At 49.1% G+C, this 20215-nt stretch overlaps 1 protein-coding gene across 3 annotated transcripts in view; it reads left to right on the top strand.

The window, feature by feature from the left end:
* IL21R (interleukin 21 receptor) overlaps positions 1-20215 on the top strand; it is a 48736-nt gene that overhangs the window by 20209 nt on the left and 8312 nt on the right. For all 3 annotated transcript variants that reach the window (XM_003916706.5, XM_009196198.4, XM_021931848.2), the window contains 3 exons: positions 8225-8289; positions 12589-12691; positions 15588-15787. In XM_003916706.5, the coding sequence (XP_003916755.2) occupies positions 8241-8289; positions 12589-12691; positions 15588-15787 (352 nt within the window). In that variant the 5' untranslated portion in view covers positions 8225-8240. The remainder of the gene's footprint in view (positions 1-8224; positions 8290-12588; positions 12692-15587; positions 15788-20215) is intronic.

Raw genomic sequence — 20215 nt, 5'->3', positions numbered from 1 at the left:
ACTTCTTCTTTTCCAATCTGAATGGTTTTTATTTCTTTTCCTTACCTAATTGCCTTGGCTAGAACCTCTAGTAAAATGTTTTATAAAAGTCACAAGAGTGATCGTACTTGTCTTGTTCATGATCTTAGGAGCAAAGCTTTCATTTCTTTACCATTAAGTATGAATGTTAACTGTGATATTTTTATAGATCTCCTTATTATATTGACCTTGTCTTTATTTTTTAAGAGATTTTTTTCTGGATATAAAATTCTAAGTTGGCTTTTGAAATTTCAGCATTGAAAGAAGTTGTTCCATTGTCCGCTGTCTTCCATCATTTTGTTAAAAAGTCAGCTGCCAGTCTTATTGTTGCTTCCTTGAACACGGTGAAGTGTCTTTTTTCTCTGCATACTGCATATCTTTGTCTTTTATTTTTTTAAATAGTTTTTCTATGATATGCCCAGATGTGGTTTTCTTTGTATTTATCCTTTTTGTGGTTTGTAGAGCTATTTAAATCTGTGGCTTAATGTCTTTTGTTAGTTTGGAAAAAAATTTTTACTAAGATCACTGCTATTTTGTCTACCTTGTTTTCTCTCTCTTCTGTTTCTTGATTGCAAATGCATGTATGTTAGATCTTTTCACAATGTCTTCTATGTCTCTTTTGCTCTTTTCTGTATTTTTGAACTTTTCTTCTCTGCACGCTTCAATCTTGGTATTTTCTATTGACCAGTCTTCCAGTTTACTAATCTTCTCTTCTGATATTGCTACTATGTTGCCAAATCCATCTCTTCAGCTCTTATAAACTTCAGTTATTATATTTTTCAGTTCTAGGATTGCTACTTTTTAAATAGGTTCCAAATTTCTGGTAGAATTTTTGAACACATTAATCATAGTTATTTTAAATCACATCTGATAATGCCATTTTCCAATTCACCTATGTAACTGTTTCTATTATCTATTTTATCTTCATTGTTGATCACTTGATACTGTTTTCTGATTAGCCTTGTAATTTTAGCTGAATATTGGACATTATGTATAAAAAGTATAGAGGCTTTGGATGAAGCTAACTTTTTCTAGATCCATTTAAATTTTCTTCTAGCAGAGATATAGCATATAAGCAGATCACACCTTGATGCAGTCAAGAATGAACTATTTATAATGTTTCCGTATTCCCAAGGAATAGTCTTTTCTAAATAGCTGGGTACTCACCAGGGCCCATCTTTTTTTTTTTTTTTTGCTGGGCCCTGAACTCTAATTCTTTCCTCAGCTTGTAAAACTGTGAAAATTCCTTCTTAGTTTTCCCACCTATTAGCAGGTGTTTTTTGCTAAGTTTCTTGGCATGCTACTTATTTTCAATGACTTGGCACATGATTTCAGGGGAAATTGAGTGCAGAACTTCAATGCATTTTTTTTCTGTTAAGTACTATATAACCTGGCACTCTCTTGTGCAGTTTTGTTTTGTTTTTTTTTGTTTGTTTGTTTTTTCTGCTTAGTAGTTGCCCTCATTGGGAGGATTAGTCTGACAATGGTCACTTCATTATAGCCAAAAGTGGAAGTCCCTCATCCATATTTTATTTTACAAAACTAAGCCTCCTTTACATTTAAAATGTTATGAAATAGTTTGAACATACAAAAGGGCATAAAATATAATCAGCACCCATGGTAGCTTCACCAAGCTTTACCGAACTGTTGAGACCCTTGAACATTCCTCTTTCTCACACCCCCTCCTTTTCCACACTATTCAAAATTTGATGTTATTATCCCCATGAATTTTTAAATATTTTTATGACAAGTATGCTCACCTAAGCAATATATAAGATGATTTTGTATGGTTTTCAGTGTGGTGTAGATGCTGTTATTAGGCTTATACTGTCCTCGAACTTCCTTTTCTCACTCCAAATTTTGTTGGTGAGAGTCATTCACTTTGTTGTGTGGGACTGTAAATCATTCATGTTTACACGGAGTGACAATATTGCGATTTATTTTTTCACTCTCCTGATGATGGCTATTTAGATTGTTTCCAATTTTTCACTGTTAAAATCAACGCTGCTGTAGGCACGCCAGAAGAATTTCAAGAGTGAAGTTACGCAGTCTTAGGTAGGGCAGGTGTTCGCTTTTATTAGGTCATGCCAAACTTTTTACCAGACCAATGGTAATAATTTACATTTTCTCTGGCTATAAATGAGAGTTCCTATTATATCATATCCTGAGCAACATGTGATGTCATCAGACTTTTAGTTTTGGCTAATCTGACAAAATTAAAATGGTATTTCTTTGTATTTCATTTCTTTTTTTTTTGAAATGGAGTCTCGCTCTGTTGCCAGGCTAGAGCACAATGGTGTGATCTTGGCTCACTGCAACCTCCACCTTCCGGATTCAAGTGATTCTCCTGCCTCAGCCTCCAGAGTAGGTGGGATTACAGGCACCCACCACCATGCCTGGCTAATTTTTGTATTTTTAGTAGAGATGGGTTTCACCGTGTTGGCCAGGCTGGTCTCGAACTCCTGACCTCAGGTGATCCACCCACCTCAGCCTCCCAAAGTGTTGGGATTACAGGCATGAGCCACTGCGTCCACTGTGAAGTTAAGCACCTTATATTCTCCATAGCACTCACCTCAGTCTAATTTCCTGCCCCAAGCTTCTCCATTTCCCCAGAATCTCCTGAAGTTGGTCAACTTTTAGTATGAATTACAGCAACTCCAGGAAATATTTCTCAGGACTGAAACTGGTGGATAAACGCACCTACAGGACTTCAAATTTGATGATGCTTTTAATGCTTATGACAAACTGCAGCAAAGATTAATGATCTCCATTTTATAGATGAGAAAACAGAGAATCAGAGGGGCTAGGGAACTTACCCATAGACATACAGCTGGGACCTGGCACGCTCCAAGTCAGGTGCGCTTCACTGCTCCATAGGACACCGCAGAGGTTGGGTGCTGCAGCGGTGTGTTAGGCCATTCTTGCATTGCCATAAAGCAATACCTGAGATTGGGTAATTTATAAAGAAAAGAGGTTTAATTGGCTCATCGTTCTGTAGCTGTACAAGCATGGTGCCAGCATCTGCTCGGCTTCTGGTAAGGAGGCTCTCAGGGAGCCTTTACTAAAGGCAGAAAGTGAAGCAGGAGCAGACACAAAAGAGAGTCAACGCAAAAGAGAGAAAGGGGAAGCACCACACACTTCTAAACAACTAGATCTCAGGTGAACTCACTCATCACCAAGGGGATGGTGCTGAGCCATTCATGAGAAATTCTCCCCCATGATCCAATCACCTCCCACCAGGCCCCACCTCCAACATCGGGGATGACGTTTCAACATGAGATTTGGGTGGGACAAATATCCAAACCATATCAAGGGGCTCCTGTAGCAGGAAGCCTCCTAAGACAACTTCTGTCCTTGCAGGAAACACATGGTGACCCGATCTGCATCTGAGGACAAGGTGCTGTTGCCCTCAGGAGTCGGCCTGCGTGCAAAGACCCAAAAGGGGATGGATTCGGGGCAGAGAAGGCAGTGGAATAAGAGCGGGGGGGGGCCCACGTGGTGCGGTGGGAGCGTGAGGAGGGAGTGATGGAGAAAGTCTATATTTTTAAGCTGATGTTTTCCAGAAGTGAGCAGTTTATTTTAAACAGTGTTAAATATCCCTGGATCTCCTAGTGAAAGTGTTAAACCTTTCATCACTCGCCCTGCTGACAGAGGAAGCAAGACTCTCGATCTGGTGCTATCGTGTCTTAAACACTACTCTCTCTCTCTTTTTTTTTTTTTTTTTTGAGACACAGTGTCTTGCTCTGTTGCCCAGGCTGGAGTACAGTGGTGTAATCTCTGCTCACTGCAACCTCTGCCTCCTCCTGGGTTCAAGCAATTCTCCTGTCTCAGCTTCCAGAGTAGCTGGGATTATAGGCACACACCATGACGCCCGGCTAATTTTTGTATTTTTAGTAGAGATGGGATTTTACCATGTTGGCCAGGCTGGTCTCAAACTCCTGACCTCAAGTGATCCTCCCACTTCGGCCTCCCAAAGTGCTGGGATTACAGGCATGAGCCACTGTGCCTGGCCTCCCTTTCTTAACTTTAAACAAAGACAAACCACATCTCCAGCTTCTAGGACTCTCAGGCAGGCAGTAGCATCTCACTAAAATTCAATTACTGCCTTTGTTTTTCTTGTATTTAGTTTTTATGGTTTATTGTATTTAGTTTTATGGTAAGTTGATTGTTTTGTTTAAGTAACGCTTATATAATATCTCCTATATGTTAGGCACTGTTCTAAATGCTTTATAAATGTTGACTAATGTAATTCTCCCAAGGACCTATGAGGCAGGTACCGTGATCATTGTTATTCCCATATTACAGATGAGGCCCAGAAAGGTTAAGCAAACTGCCCGAGGCCACAAAACCTGTAAGTGGCAGAGCTGGGATTTGAACTGAGACCGGCCAGCTCCATAGTCTGTGTCTTAACCAGCATGGCACATACTCCGTGTCTATTTCATGTCAGTTATCTGCTGATGGTCATGATATAATATTTTTGAGACATGTTTATTGGAGTAAAAAAACAGAAGGCAAGGTAAAGATCAATAGTAAGTGGATAATTAATAGTAGCACCAGTGAAAACCTCAAATGCAATAGGCCAGTGGCAGGAGTTCTAGAACACTCCAGTGTGGCTGCAGGGATACAGCATGTGGACCGTGAAAGCTGAGTTGAGAGGATGGGAGGGGAAAGGTGTTGGAGGGGAGGAGTCTGCTCCGGCAGAGGCAGAGACGCATGACGAAGGCTGGGCTGCTGGGGAGATGATGAGTAATTCAGGGTAGTCAGTCAGTAATGTCAGGAAACCCATGCACTGGTACAGCACTTCACAGTCCATGAAGCACTACCACATCTGCTTTCTCACAGCCTCTTCTTCACTGCCAGGTGCAGTGAGCACTATTGTCCCCATTTCAGAGATGGTCACTGAGTTCAGAGAGTAAAAGAGCCAGAGAAGAGCTACTATTTGCTCCCAAGATCTTCTGGTTTCAAAGTCTGAGCTCTTTTCTCTACTCCACTGTGTCAGGGATCTTTGGTGGCAAGCGACAGAAATAGAATTCAACATGATTGAGCAACATAGGTGGTTTCTGGCTCATGGAAATGAGAAGTCCACAGGGTGGACATCAGATATGGCTGGATCCAGGACCTCACATGATGCCATGGGGACTCCTGATTTGTATTTCTCAGTATGGATGCCATTTTCAAGGAGGCTGTCTCTACGAGGTGACAAAGATGGCTACAAGCTCTCAGAAGATACTTTAAAAAAGTGTCAGTTTTCTAGAGTTCTAGAAAAAAAAAATCTCAGGACTACTTTCACTGGCCTTGCCTGGGTTGACATCCATCCCTGATGCAATCATTGTGGTCAGACAGATGGGATGTTTTGATTGGCCAAGCCTGGGTCAGGAGCCCACTTTGTGGAGCATGGGGTGGAGTCAGCCTCAGGCAAACCACTAGAGGCAGCTCAGATGGAGGAGCTCTTTGGGAAGAGACGCCGGGCAGGCAGAAGCAGCAGGTACCCGCTCCGCATCCCTAGGGCTCTGTGATGTAGGCAGAGGTAAGAAATTAAGAGGGATGAGGAGTTTTTTGTTTGTCTGTTTTTGTAAAGACAGGGTCTCACTCTTTCATTCAGGCTGGAGTGCAATAGAGCAATCATGGCTCACTGCAGCCTGGACCTCCTGCACTCAAGCAATCCTCATTCCTCAGCCTCCCGAATAGCTGGGACCACAGGTGCGTGCCACCCGGCTAACTTATTTTTACTTCTATTTTTATTTTTGGAAGAGACAAGGTCTTGCTATGTTGGTCAAGCTGGGGATGAGGAACCTTGAAACTGGGCAAAGGAGTTTGCACTCTGTTGTGCTGTGGTCAAGATAAAGCCATCAGGGAGTGACAGGGACAGAGCTATGTCAGGACTCGCACTGTGGCTGGGGTGATGGATGTGGACACAATAGTGAGGGGGCAGACACAGACTCCCCCTCCTGTGATCAGAGGCCACATCTTCAAAGTGCGAGAACGGGACCTCTGCAGGGGTTGGAACCCCACAAGATTCATATTCCTAAAAGCAGGTTGAAACAGCATCTACCCCAACATTATTTTATTTGAGTAGCAATGTTATTGCTTAGGATGATGCTGGAGTTAAATTTTTAAGTGTGCTTATCTATGGAAAATACATTAAAATATATATTAAAATAAACAACAGTGCACACAGTATACAAATATGGCCAAAATTTTGGAAATGAGGTATTTTCACAACTCTTGGCTGGGTCATTCTGAGACCCCTTCCATTTCTGATGCTCTACATTCTCCATCCATTACAGCTGTTGGTTGAGTGTTTATGTCATGGGGGCCATCCCCAGGGTTTTATGCAAATCACCTCCTTGAATTCTCACAAGAAGCCTGGAAGCAGGCCTTGCTGTTTCCACTTTACAAGGCTCAGAGAGGGCAACGGACTGGCCCGGAGCCACACGGTTGGTCATCTGAACCTCCCTGGCTCCCCAGCCTGTGCCCTGACCCAGGGTTCTTTGGTGACTCTATGAGGGACGTCAGAGGGAACAATGGATGGGGCCAGAGGAGGATCTTTGGGAACCCCGGCGCAGAGGAGGAGGGTCTTGCCCTGGTGGAGTCAGGCATAGTGTCTGGAGAAAGCCATGCCTATGACTTGGGTCCTGCAGGGGACATCCCTCTTAGGTTTAGCTTTAGCTCCCTTCTTGTCTGTGGGGGCTGGTCTGGGAGGGGCTCCTGAGTCTAGATAGGTGGACCACTGCCCTCTGGTTGGCACTTTCTCAAACAGACACAGAGCTGGTGGGTGCAACAGACGAGTCCCAGGAGGAGCCTGGCATTGCAAACTTGGTGGTCATTCCTCTGCCCAAGACAGAAAAGGCCACTCTTCCCGGATAACCTCACTCTGTTCCCCAAGGAGCTTCCTTCTCCATCCTGGCCCAAATTAGGAGGTCAAGTTTTCTCTGCTTGGCTGGGCCTGGATTTCCTAGCATGCTCCCCAGTGGGCTAATCTGGGCTTTGTAATGGAGTAAGAAGCCTGATTATTGGGCTAACCTTAAGTATTCAGCAGAGGTTCACTTTGTGGGTTACCTTTGGATTTATTATTCAGTAAGAAGCCAGTTTATTGATGGCTGGGCACAGTGGCTCATGCCTATAATTCCAGCACTTTGAGAGGCTGAGGTAGGTGGATCACCTGCTGCCAGGAGTTCGAGACCAGCCTGGTCCACATGGCAAAACTCTGTCTCTACTAAAAATGCAAAAATTAGCTGGGCGTGGTGGCGGCCACCTGTATTCCCAGCTACTTGGGAAGCTCAGGCAGGAGAATCGCTTGAACCTGGGAGGTAGAGGTTGCAGTGAGCCGAGATCGGGCCACTGCACTCCAGCCTGGGCAATAGAGTGAGACTTTATCTAAAAAAATAAATAAATAAAAAGGCCAATTTACTGAGCTATCAACATGGATGTTTACAGGAAGGAAGATCCAAAATTGCTCCTCAGAAGATCCCACTTTCCAAACTAGTTTTTTCTTCTTCTCTCCCTCTCTTCTTCTCATTTTCCCTCCCTCTTTCTTTGTTAGATAGATTCATACATAATTTAATTTCACACACAATGCTACATCAATAGGCTCAGCAAGGGCAAAAGGTCAGCAATCTCCTCACTCTTTAAATTCACCCTGTGCTGGACATAGTGGCTCACACCTGTCATCCCAGCACTTTGAGAGGCCAAGGTAGGAGGATCACGTGAGCCCAGGAGTTTGAGACCAGCCTGGGCAACATAGCAAGATACCATCCATACAAAAATGTGTTAAAAATTAGCCAGGCATGGTGGCACGTGCCTTTGGTCCCAGCTACTCGGGAGGCTGATGCAGGAGGATCGCTTGAGCCCAGGAGGTCGAGGCTGCAGTGAGCCGTGATTGTGCCATTGCCCTCCAGCCAAGGCAGCAGAACACGACCCCGTCTCTAAAAATATTAAAATAAAATAATAAAACAAATTCACTCTGCATTTGTGATGTGATGTGGGGACAGGAAGAAGGTGGGAGAAGGAATTCTCAGGGTGAATCTGCCATTTCTAGGAGATGGGAGTTCTTGGGGTCATCCACAGGCTCCGCGGGATCTTGCTTTTTTCTTAAGACAGTTCCAAGAATCGAGGGCAAGTCTGCCTGAGAAGAGACAGGATGAGGGGGAGGCTGGGGGAGCCCCGAGGCCTGCCTGGTTCACCCTCCGCTGTGCATCTCTTGCAGGCCTGTAGGAGTCAGCATGCTGCGTGGCTGGGCCGCCCCCTTGCTCCTGCTGCTGCTCCAGGGAGGTAAGTGGCTGCCCGTGGTCTGCGGGTGGGGAGGGCCCCCATCACAGAGCTGAGCTAGGGCCGGGCTGGCTTTGTGGGCTCAAAAACACGGCTAGAGTCCACAGATTCAGAACAGATGGCATCCGTGCCCTTGAGGCTGACACGAGTCCAGTAGCCGGCTCTCCACTAACCAGAATCCATCCACCAAAGAGCTCCACGAACCAGAAGCAGTAGACGTGAGTCTCACGTGGCCCAGCCCGCGGGCTTATGTCTTCGGGTGTCACTAGGGGGATGAGAGGCTTCATCCTTCATTTCCCCTGACCTCTGCCTTGGCTGGCTGTAACTCTCTGAGTGAGGAAGTTCTGCCTTCCATCTAACCTCGGTTTCTCCTTTTGTAATGACTCTCCTTGGAAATGTTTTTCAACAATTGCTGCGCCGGGTGTGGTGGCTCACACCGGGAATCCCAGCCCTTCGGGAGGCTGAGGAGGGTAGTCATTTGAACTCAGGATCTCAAGACCAGCCTGGGCAACATGGTGAAGCCCTGTCTCTACAAAAGAAAAAAAAAAAAAATTAGCCGGGCATAGGAGCTCATGCTTGTAGTCTCAGCTTCTTGTGGGGCTGAGGCGGGAGGATTGCTTGAACCTGGGAGGTGGAGGTTGCAGTGAGTCAAGGTGACAACTGTACTCCAGCCTGGGCAACAGAGCGAGACCCTGTCTCAAAACAACAACCACAACAACAACAATAAACAAACAAAAAAATCGCTGGATTCTTAGAAGGCACTGGTGGTCCCTGGGCTGGGGACAGGAGGAAGAGCCAAAAGGAGACCGAATCTTGGTAGGCAGCCTGCGGAGGACCAGATATTGTGGTTAGAGGGGGCGATGTTAGAAAGCAGAGCTGGGAAGGTCAGGAGTCTGACTGAGAGGACACTGCTGAGAACTAAGAGATCCTGGAGGGCTTCTGGGAGGAGGGGGCCATGAGGAGGCAGGATCCAGCACAGACTTGTGTGGAGGCCAGCCTAGGGGCAGGGGAGGAACTCAACGGCTGCTCTGCTGACTCATGGGCATTTTTCTCTGGTTTTTACCAGAAGACCCAGGACCTCAAATAGCTCCTTCAGGAAACAGATGTGAAGCTTTGATTTTCCCTTTCTGAGTGGCAAGCATTACCGTCTTGGTTCTAAAAAGCCTTTGGGTCACCCATCATGGCTTCACATCTGGTGGGTGCAGATAACAAGCCCTGGCTGCATGCAAAGCTCGGAGCATCATCCCATTCCACTGTCCCAACAGTCCTGCAAGGCCCATGTTGTAATGACACCCAGTTTTTTGGTTGAGGAGGCTCAGAGAGGCTAAGAGACAGGTGCACGGCCACACCACGGGGCAGAGGTGGAGCTGGGATCAATTTGTTCTTGGAGTCTGTCTTAGTCCGTCTGTGCTGCTGTGACTGAATACGTGAGACTGGGTAATTTATAAATTATAGACATTTATTGCTCATAGTTCTGGAGGCTGGGAAGTCCAAGATCAAGGCACCAGCAGCAGCTTGGGTTCCGGTGAGGGTCCCATCTTTGCTTTTTTTTTTTTTTTTTTTGTGGAGACTGAGTCTTGCTTTCTCACCCAGGCTGGAGTGCAATGGTGTAATCTTGGTTCACTGCAACCTCTGCCTCCTGGGTTCAAGCAATGCTTATGCCTCAGCCTCCAAGTGGCTGGGATTACAGGCACATGCCATGGCTAATTTTCGTATTTTTAGTAAAGATGGGGTTTCACCATGTTGGCCAGGCTGGTCTTGAACTCCTGACCTCAAATGATCCACCCACCTCTGCCTCCCAAAGTGCTGGGATTATAGGCATGAGCCACTGCACCCGGCCCCCATATTTGCCTTTAAGTTTCCACCTTGAACGCTGCAACCCCCAGAGGGGACGCACGCTGCATCCTCATGTGGCAGAAGTGCAAAAAGGGGCTGAATGTTGGGTTCCTCCAGCCCTCTTACAGGATCAATAATTCATTCGGGGGGGTCTGCCCCCATGACTTAATCATCTCCTAGAGTCCCCACCTTTTAATACGATCACATTGGCAACTGAGTTTCAGCATATAAATTTTGGGGGTGGACACAGACATTCAAACCGTAGCATGGTCTTCACCACTCTGCTGCTATCTGTTGAGTGATAGCCATGTGCGGGCAGCGTGCAGGCACAGGCACCATCTCATCTCAACACCTCAACAGCCTCTAGGGCAAGCAATATCTCCGGCTTACACATGGGGAGGAGAAGCAGTTTTGACTCACGTGTTTACAGTCACAGAGCTGGGGACAGCACAGTCACTTTGTGCGTCTCTCACTGCCTCCTGCACGCTTTCATAACCCCAGACGTGGGATGGCCCTGGGGCTCTCTGCCCTGTAGCTGGGGTACTGACCGGGCACTTTCCCACCCTCCCATCCCTGGTGCCACCTCCATGCCATTTGGGGGCTGCTGTTGCCTCCCCAAGTTTGGAAACAAGCTCTGTCCCTTGGTAGCTTTGAACCTGGCTAGGAATGGCAGCTCTTCTTCAAATTCCTAGCGCCCTGAGAAAGAACCATGAGGGTATACAGACTCAGAGATGACACAGCTACTTAGAGGCTCTGTGTTGAGGTTTTGCCAAAATCAGTCCTGTTTTCTCCATCAAATGCTGGAACTAGCTCCTTTGCACCCCACTGACAAGTCCTGTGTGTCTCCCTGAGGAAAGCCCCCTCTAGAGCAAGATTTCTTTCCATGACTCAGACCCCTTGGTAGCCACTGCCTGGAGAGCTGTGTTGAGAAGCATTCTGAGGTCACGCCTAGGGGAGAGAGTGCTGTGATCCATTAGCAATGTCTGCCATGTGTGCGGCTATGAAAAACTAGCACAGACTAGGTTTTTCCTTCCCTGGGTGAGTGTCTCAGCAGCCCAGATCAACAGAGACGAGAGATGTGGTCTAGTCTTGGAGCCTCAGTGTTCTCACCTCCGCAGTGGACTAAAGGATGTTTCCAGACACAGTATTCTTTGCTCCGAATATAGGTTCTGTCCTCGACTGAGACCCAAGAAGGGAACCTACCACCACCATCACCTCACGGGTCTTCATTAGTCAAGGGAAAATAGGAAAAAGCCACCGAAAACGAACCCACTTATAAAGGGGAACAAGGCCAGGCATAACGGCTCAATCTTATAATCCCAGCACTTTGGGAGACCGAGGCAGGTGGATCGCTTGAGCTCCAGAGATTGAGACCAGCCTGGGCAACATGGTGAAACCCCGTCTCTACGAAAACACAAAAATTATCCAGGCATGGTGTCGCACAACGGTAGTCTCAGCTACTCAGGAAGCTGAAGTGGGAGGATTGCTCGAGCCCAGGAGGTGGAGGCTGCTGTGAGCTGAGATCACACCACTGCACTCCAGTCTGGACAACAGAGCAAGAGATCCTATCTCAAAAAAAGAGATGGGCAGTACAAGTTTCTAGTAAATAGCAGCAAAAAATAGTGGAAATGGCACTCAAATATACAAAACAAAACTACAAATTATTCCATTGATTTTGTCCAACATTGAACAAAATTTAGATGATGATCGCACCTCTGTTTTAGGACACAGTGAAACAATTAATGTTTGGGGAGCAGGATGGAAAGGTGTTCAATCTTCCAACAAAATTGCCTCATAGGGCAATATCTTGATGACTTCTTGGTGGCGGTGGCGGTGGCGGTGGCATTTTTGGCTGCAGGATCACGCAGACCTTTCTGCAAAAGTGTCTGAGGGCTTCTTAATTCTCTCACGATTTCCTGCTCCTTGAAGCACCTTCCTGAGTCTCTGAGAGAGCGTGTCCTGTGGAGCCAAATTCTGTAGAGCCGAGGCCTCTTCCTGTCAGGGTTTTGGGGCATTTTCAGTATAGCTGTCCTTGACTCCATGAGGTCCTGACCCTCTTGGGGTGTGCGGGTGTGCGCTGGCTGGGTTCCTACCACATCCGGGGCATTTAGGATATTGCCATTCTGAGTGGGAGCTTGGCCAGGAGGGACACAGACCTGGTGGCCAGGCGCAGGGCTCTGGGGGAGGGTGCTGAGCTGGGGACCAGCTAGTTTTATATTATTTGCCATCATGAGTCTCCTGTCTTCATAGCCAGCCTTGAAACACTGGTGCTCAAACAAGGAATTCCCAGGTAGCGAGGCCCCCTGGGTGCCAGGCTTACATCTTAGCAGCTCCTGAGTCCTCATATTTGTCCCGGCCTGGGGACCCCGGCACCCACTCTTCCTCCAGCCCTTGAGGGGGTGGAGAGGAAGCTCTGCAGTCCCAAGCCACCACCCACCAAGGCCTCTCTCCCACCTGACCCTCCAGGCTGGGGCTGCCCTGACCTCGTCTGCTACACGGATTACCTCCAGACGGTCATCTGCATCCTGGAGATGTGGAACCTCCACCCCAGCACGCTCACCCTTACCTGGTAAGTGGCCGGGCCTCGCCAGTCCCTGGGGATGCAACTCACGGTGCCTGCTCAGTGATTCCCCCAGGAGGACGCTATGCACTGAGGACCACTGTGCCCGCCTTTCAGACAACTACTCAGGGCTCACAGGACTTGAAAAGTCAGGAGCCCACAGGGTTGGTCTATCCACCAGCTTCAAAGGCCACTATCTCGCCCACACAGGTTGGCCATGGTTTTGAGACCCCGGGATGGCCGGTCTCCCGCATGATTTTTCAAGCACTTAGTAGGTGCCAGGCCCCCAGCTACATGCTTCGCATGAATGGTCACTCCCAACCCTCACAATGATTACTCCCATTTTACAGATGAGGACATTGAGGTTCAGAGAGGTTAAGCAACTTGCCCAAGGTCACAGAGCCTGTGAATGCTGGAGCTGGGATTCAAATTCAGACTTTCCAACTCCAAAGTTCATGGGTCCCTTTTAGACCCTATGCAGCTCAGGATAAAGAAGAGCTTCCGTTATCCATCAGCTCATTCATTCATTCAAAACCATTTATAGGCCAGGTGCAGTGGCTCATGCTTCTAACCCCAGCACTTTGGGAGGCCAAGGAAGGAGGATAACTTGAGCCCAGGAGTTTGAGACCAGCCTGGGCAACATCACAAAACCCTGTCTCTACAAAAAAATAAATCAGTCAGGTGTGGTGGCACAATTGTGTAGTCTCAGCTACTTGAGTCTAAGGCAGGAGGACCAAGCTCAGGAGGTCGAGGCTGCAGTGAGCTATGATCACGCCACTGCACTCCAGCCTGGACAACAGAGCAAGATCCCATCTCACAAAACAAAACAAAACAAAACACGTGTGAAGTTCCTGCCAGACACTGTAGCAGGCACTAGGGATTCAGCAGAGCGAGACTGACCGGGACCCAGATGCCTTGGAATTGACATACCACAGTGGGGCGGTGGCTGGGGGAGACAGAGGCACAAAACAACCAACAAGATGCTTTCTCTTTTTTTCTTCTTTTCTTTTTTTTTTTTTTTTTTTTTTTTTTTGAGACAGGGTTTTGCTCTGTTGCCCAGGCTGGAGTATAGTGGTGTGATCAGAACTCACTATAGCCTCGACCTCCCGGGCTTAAGTGATCCTTCCACCTAAGCCTCCCGAGTAGCTGGGACTAGAGGCATACATCATCACACCCGGATAATTTTTGTAGTTTTTGTAAAGACAGGGTTTTGCCATGTTACCCAGGCTGGATTCAAACTCCTGGGCTCAAGCAATCTGCCCACCTCAGCCTCCCTAAGTGCTGGGATTACAGGTGTGAGCCACCATGCCAGGCCCAAACAAGATTCTTTCTTTCTTTCTTTCTTTCTTTCTTTTTTTTTTTTGGAGACAGAGTCTCACTCTGTTGCCCAGGCTGGAGTGCAGTGGCGTGATCTCAGCTCATTGTAACCTCTGCCTCTTGGGTTCAAGCGATTCTCCTGCCTCAGCCTCCCAAGTAGCTGGGATTGCACCCAGGTGTGCACCACCATGCCCGGCTAATTTTTGTATTTTAAGTAGAGACAGGGTTTTGTCATGTTAGCCTGGCTGGTCTCGAACTCCTGGTCTCAAGTGATCTGCCCACCTCAGCCTCCCAAAGTGTTGGGATTACAGGCATGAGCCACCGTGTTCTGCCCTAAACAGGATACTTTCTAATAACACTGGGTGCTATAGGACACTGGACCTCAGGTAGAGGGACCACAACTTTTAGTGAGAAAGGAGGCAGCCAGGGGGCTGGGCAGAGGGCACTGCCCGTGCAAAGGCCCTGTGGGAGAAGAGCTGGTGAGTTTGAGGAATAGCGAGGAGGTCAGTGTGGCTGGAGTGGAGTGAGGCAGGGTGAGGGGAATAATGAGCAAGTTCAGGCTGGGAGGCCTGGAGAGCATTTATTCAGCAAGAACTTCTATTCCAGCAAATTTAGCAGAGAACTCAGTCCACACATCCCTATTGGGCCTAGAGAGTGGTCATGTTCAGAACCTGAACGTCTAGGTAGGGAAATTAATATCTGGTAAACTCCTATACGTACTTCAAAACCCATCATTTTTGTCCGGTGGGAGTTAAAAAGCCACAACATTTTCCCTAACCCCATCCCACCAGCTTTCCCAGAAGTCCACCCAGAGGAGGAGATGAGGTTCATTTAGCTCTTCTCCTGGCCCTCAGCACAGGCTCTTATTAGGTATTCAGTGGATTTTGGGACCGGGTGAGGTGGCTCAGTCCTGTAATCCCAGCACTTTGGGAGGCCGAGGTGGGCGGATCACTTAAGCCCAGGAGTTCGAGACCAGCCTAACCAACACGGTGGGACCCCATCTCTACAAAAAGTACCAAAAGTTAGCTGGGCATGGTGGTGCATGCATGTAGTCCCAGCTACTCAGGAGGCTGAGGTGGGAGGATCAGCTGAGCCTGGGAAGGTCGAGGCTGCAGTGAGCCGTGATCACACTACTACACTCCAGCCTAGGGGACAGAGTGAGACCCTGTCTCAAAAAAGTGGATGTTGGACAGAAAGGAGAGAAGGAAACCCAAAATACCTAGTGCCCTTCCTGTAGGACAGTCATCTGGTTGTCTGGACCGACAGGGACAGATTTAGGCTTGGTCCAAGCAAGAATGGCCCAAATTTCCAAAATTGAGAGCTGCTACCCTAAATGAGGTAGTGAGTTCCTGGTCTCCGGGAGGTGTGCAAGCTGAGCCCGGATACAGTTCACTGGGGAATGCTGCAGGGGAGGTGATACCTTCCCTGGAAAAAGGTTGGTTGGACCAGGTGACCACCCCCCGAGCCCTGCCTCAAATCCCTCCCAGCCCTGAGAGTCTGGGTTTCTGCCCTGGCCCTGAGCACGGAGCCCGCCACCATCCACCCTGCCCCTGGCTTCCAGCCATGACCGGCTGCTTTGTCCTTGAAGGCAAGACCAGTATGAAGAGCTGAAGGACGAGCCCACCTCCTGCAGCCTCCACAGGTCGGCCCACAATGCCACGCACGCCACCTACACCTGTCACATGGACGTATTCCACTTCATGGCCGACGACATTTTCAGTGTCAACGTCACAGACCACTCTGGCAACTACACCCAGGAGTGTGGCAGCTTTCTCCTGGCTGACAGCAGTGAGTATCCCGGGACCCCGGGCTTAGGGTGGCGCTCAGTATTAGCTCACCGCAGCCCCGATCTCTTCAGGCTCAGGTGATCCTCTCACCTCAGCCTCCCGTGTAGCTGGGACAACAGGTGTACGCCACTACGCCCAGATAATTTTTTTAGTATGGACGAGGGTCTTGCCATGTTGCCCAGGCCAGTCTTGAATTCCTGGGCTCAAGTGATCCACCCGCCTTGGCCTCCCAAAGTGCCAGGATTATAGGTAGGGGCTGGGCCCCCTACTCCCTGCCCTCTGGGCCAGCTCTCCTCCTTCCACCAGATCTGACCTGGCCTATGTCCTCACCACACCTTAGAGTTCTATTTTGAGTTGCGCTATTTTCTACTAATGTGTGAAAGGTTGATACTAGGTTTGAGAGGTATGGAAGGAGCTAGGCTGGGACCCGGGACTTCTGGGTTCGTGTTCCGGCTCAGCTCTGCCCATCTGTGTGACCATGGATGAGGCACACCTACCTCTGGGACAGCCTCCCTGTTTGTAGAGCAAATGTCTTTTTTACCCTGACTCTCTGGGATCCCGACTCCATAATGAGGTGAATGGAGGACACTGAGTCACAGGAAAAAACCCTCCTGGGTTTTTCCCCCTTCATAAGCTCCAGGGAGGCCTGGAATTTCCCTCCAGCCTGGAGGTAGAGGGGCGTCCCGGGGCAGGGGGGGCCTGGTGGGTGGGAGCAGTTTTATCTGTGAGTTCAGAATTAGGTCAGGTGGCAGGGCGAGGTGGTTCACACCTGTAATTCCAACCCTTTGGGAGGCCGAGGCAGGAGGATTGCTTGAACCTGGGGCTTCGAGACCAGCCTGGGCAATATAGTGAGACCTCATCTCAGAACACAAAACAAGAACCAGGGCAGGGGCCAGGCGCGGTGGCTCACGCCTGTAATCTCAGCACTTTGGGAGGCCGAGGCAGGTGGATCATTTGAGGTCAGGAGTTCAAGACCAGCCTGGGCAACATGGTGAAACCCCATCTCTACTAAAAATACAAAAAAATTAGCCAGGCATGGTGGCGCATGCCTGTAATCCCAGCTACTTGGGAGGCTGAGGCAGGATAATTGTTTGAACCTGGGAGACGGAGGTTAAAATGAGCCAGGATCATCCCACTGCACTCCAGCCTGGGTGACAGAGCAAGACTCTGTCTCAAACAAAACAAAACAGAACTAGTGCAGGGCATGGAAGGACCTGGGAGGTGGCTTTGGCATGGTATGTGTGTGTGTGTGTGTGTGTGTGTATGTGTGTGTGTGTATGTGTGTACCCAAAGCGGCCCCAGAGGCAAACACAGGCTGCAAAGGGAGCCTGCTCTCAGGAAGGCCCTGCGTGCGAGCTCGGGAGTTTCTGCCCCTAGATTTGCAGCAGAGGGGCTGGGGTATAAGAGGTGTCTGTGCTTCACACTCTGGGGGGCCAGGTTTGCACCACTTTGCTGAGGGAGTGTCACACCACAGAGGGCGAGGGTGAAGCTTCACACACTCCCAGACACATGCACACTCACACACATTCCCAGGGTCACAGACTCACGCACTCACAGACTCATAAATGCGCCCTCAAACCCACAGATGTCTCCCCAGCCCTGGCCTGCATGGCGTGGACACAGAGGCCCACATTGTGTCTCTCTCTTGCTCTCTCTCTCTCTCTCATACACACTCACACATACATACCCACACGCACACACACATGCACGCACACACACCCATGCATACGCATACACATACACACTCACACATACACTCTCACATCACTCACACATGGGCATACACACACACGCACTCTCACACGTGCACACTCACATGCACACACATATGCATTCACACACGTGTGCACACACATGCACACACACATACTCATACACTCACATCACACACACGGGCACACACATATGCACATACATGCACTCTCTCACACACATGCACACTTCCATGCACATGCATTCTCACACACATGCCCTTTCTCACACACACATGCACACACACATGCACAGACTCACACACACGCACATGCACACACTCACACACATGCGCTCTCACACACACGCATTATCTCACACAGGCACACACACACTCTCACACACTCACAGCCACACGGATCTGGGACCCAGGGCATGAGGTTCTCTGCACACGCATGCACCATCTGGAGCAGGGGCCCCTCCGGGCTGAGTGAACTGAGGCAGGCAGCAGCCCCACCGCCCAGGCCACCCCACACCCCTCACCCCCACAGCTTCTCAGAAGCAGAGGAGAGCTCGGGGCAGAGAAGGGGCCCCTCCTTGCCACTTCTCTTGCAGCGTGAATCCAGGCATTTCTCTCTGGCGTTCTCTCTCTCCCTGCCAGGATCTGCAGCTAGTCTGGGCCCAGCTGGGGCAGGAAGTGATTTTCTAACCACCTCCTGCTCAGGGTCCCTTCCTCCTCCTGGGTCCTGGGCCTCGCTGGGCTGAGCAGCCCCCCTTCACGATCCCCGGGCTCTGCAAACATCTCCCGAGTACCCATGGGGCAGTTCTCAGTACGCTGGTGTCTTCCGGGACTGATCCTCACCCAGGCCACACAGGGAAGCCCAGAGCCGGCCTCCACCTGCCCCGGGGAGGACAAAAGAGGGGTTAGAAACGATTTCAGTCAAAAACATCCCATCGCTGGAACAGCAACAGCAACAACCCAGTGTTCACCGTGGCATTCTGTGAAACGTGCACCTCCCTCCGTCACCTCGGGGCGCAGTGGGAGCCCTCAGTGCGGGTTTCAGGATCACAGGCAGCCTTAGAGCTCCTTTCTGGAGGCCTTGAAAGGTTCATTTGTTAATTTGACAAATATATATATGTGTGTATATATATATGTGTGTGTGTGTGTGTGTGTGTATATATATGTGTGTGTATGTGTGTGTGTATATATATATATATATATATAGAGAGAGAGAGAGAGAGAGAGAGAGAGAGAGAGAGAGCCAGGGTGTAGCTCTGTCCCCCAGGCTGGGGTGCAGTGGCACAATCACAGCTCATTGCAGCCTGGAACTCCTGGGCTCTAGTGATCCTCCCACTTCAGCCTCCTGAGTAGCTGGGACTACAGGTGCATATCACCATCCTGGCTAATTTTTAAATTTTTTGTAGAGCTGGGATCTTGCTGTGCTGTCTAGGCTGGTCTTGAACCCCTGGCCTCAAGCAATCCCCCCGCCTCAGCCTCCCAAAGTGCTGAAATTTTTGGCATGAGCCACCTTGCCCAGCCTAATTTGCTAAATATTTACTGAGGGCCTATTGTGCCCCAGGCTGTGTTCCAGGAGCTGTGTGCACAGATTGAACCTGGAGGACAAAACCTCCGCCCCAAGGAGCTAAGAGCCCAGCGAGAGAGGCACGTGGTAAACAAAATCACAGGGTGAGAGGTGCAGAGTGCTGGATGGTGGCAGATTGAAAGTGGAGAAGGTGGCTGGGTGTGGTGGCTCACTTTGGGAGGTTGAGGTGGGTGGATCACTTGAGGTCAGAAGATCAAGACCAGCCCCACACCAACATGTGTTCCCCTACCTAAAACAGCCAGTGACAGGCAGCCTGGGAGTTTGAGTCAGGAATTACTGAGCTCAGGAGGCAGAGGTTTGGCGGAGCCAAGATCCCGCCTGCCTGCACTCAGCCTGGGTGATGAGAGAGACTCAGTCTCTCAAAAAGAAGAAAGAGCAAGAGAAAAAGAAGGAGGGAGGGAGGAGAGGAGGAGGAGGAGGAGAAGAAGGAAGGAAGGAAGGAAGGAAGGAAGGAAGGAAGGAAGGAAGGAAGGAAGGAAATAAAAAAAGAAGAGAAAGTGGAGAAGGTGAGGGCAGAGGCCTGCAACTCCTCTCTGACACTAATAGACACTTGTCACTCAGTTCCTCTGAAGTTACCGCCTCCTGCTAAATAGCTTCATCCGTTTGAACAAGCCCCATGATACGGGAACTGGGCCCGTTTTACAAGAGAGGAATTTGAGGCCCTTAACATACTGTGTTCATGAAATGTCCTTCGAATGAAACAAAAACAAAATGCCGGCTTTGACCTTCACCTGGAGGCCGCCCATGAAAGCTTGCTGTTATGGCTTAGAGCTCTGCTCTTGCTGGGAGATGCTGAAAGATAGGGACCATCAGATTGGCCTCCCAGGGCCACTGTGGGGTGTCAAACTGCCCAGAGCAGGACAGCCAGGCAGGCTCTGAGTAAATGGCAGCCCTCACCATTAGCATCCATGCTAAGAAGAGTCTTCAACTGCCTGAAGTAGCTGGGGTTGAAAGAAAATGATGCCATCATTTAGGAGAGAAGTGGAAAAGGAATGGATTTGCCAGGACGCTGCTGAGACTATTTTTGGATGGGTTGCTAACTTTAAAACTTAAGATAGGCCAGGTGCAGTGGCTTGTACCTGCAATCCCAGGATTTGGGGAGGCTGAGGTGGGAGGATCACTTGAGGCCAGGA

Source organism: Papio anubis, chromosome 18 (genome assembly GCF_008728515.1).
Source record: "Papio anubis isolate 15944 chromosome 18, Panubis1.0, whole genome shotgun sequence".
Lineage (NCBI taxonomy): Eukaryota > Metazoa > Chordata > Mammalia > Primates > Cercopithecidae > Papio > Papio anubis.
Note: the sequence above shows the minus strand (reverse complement) of the source record. Positions and strands in the feature narration are given on the sequence as shown.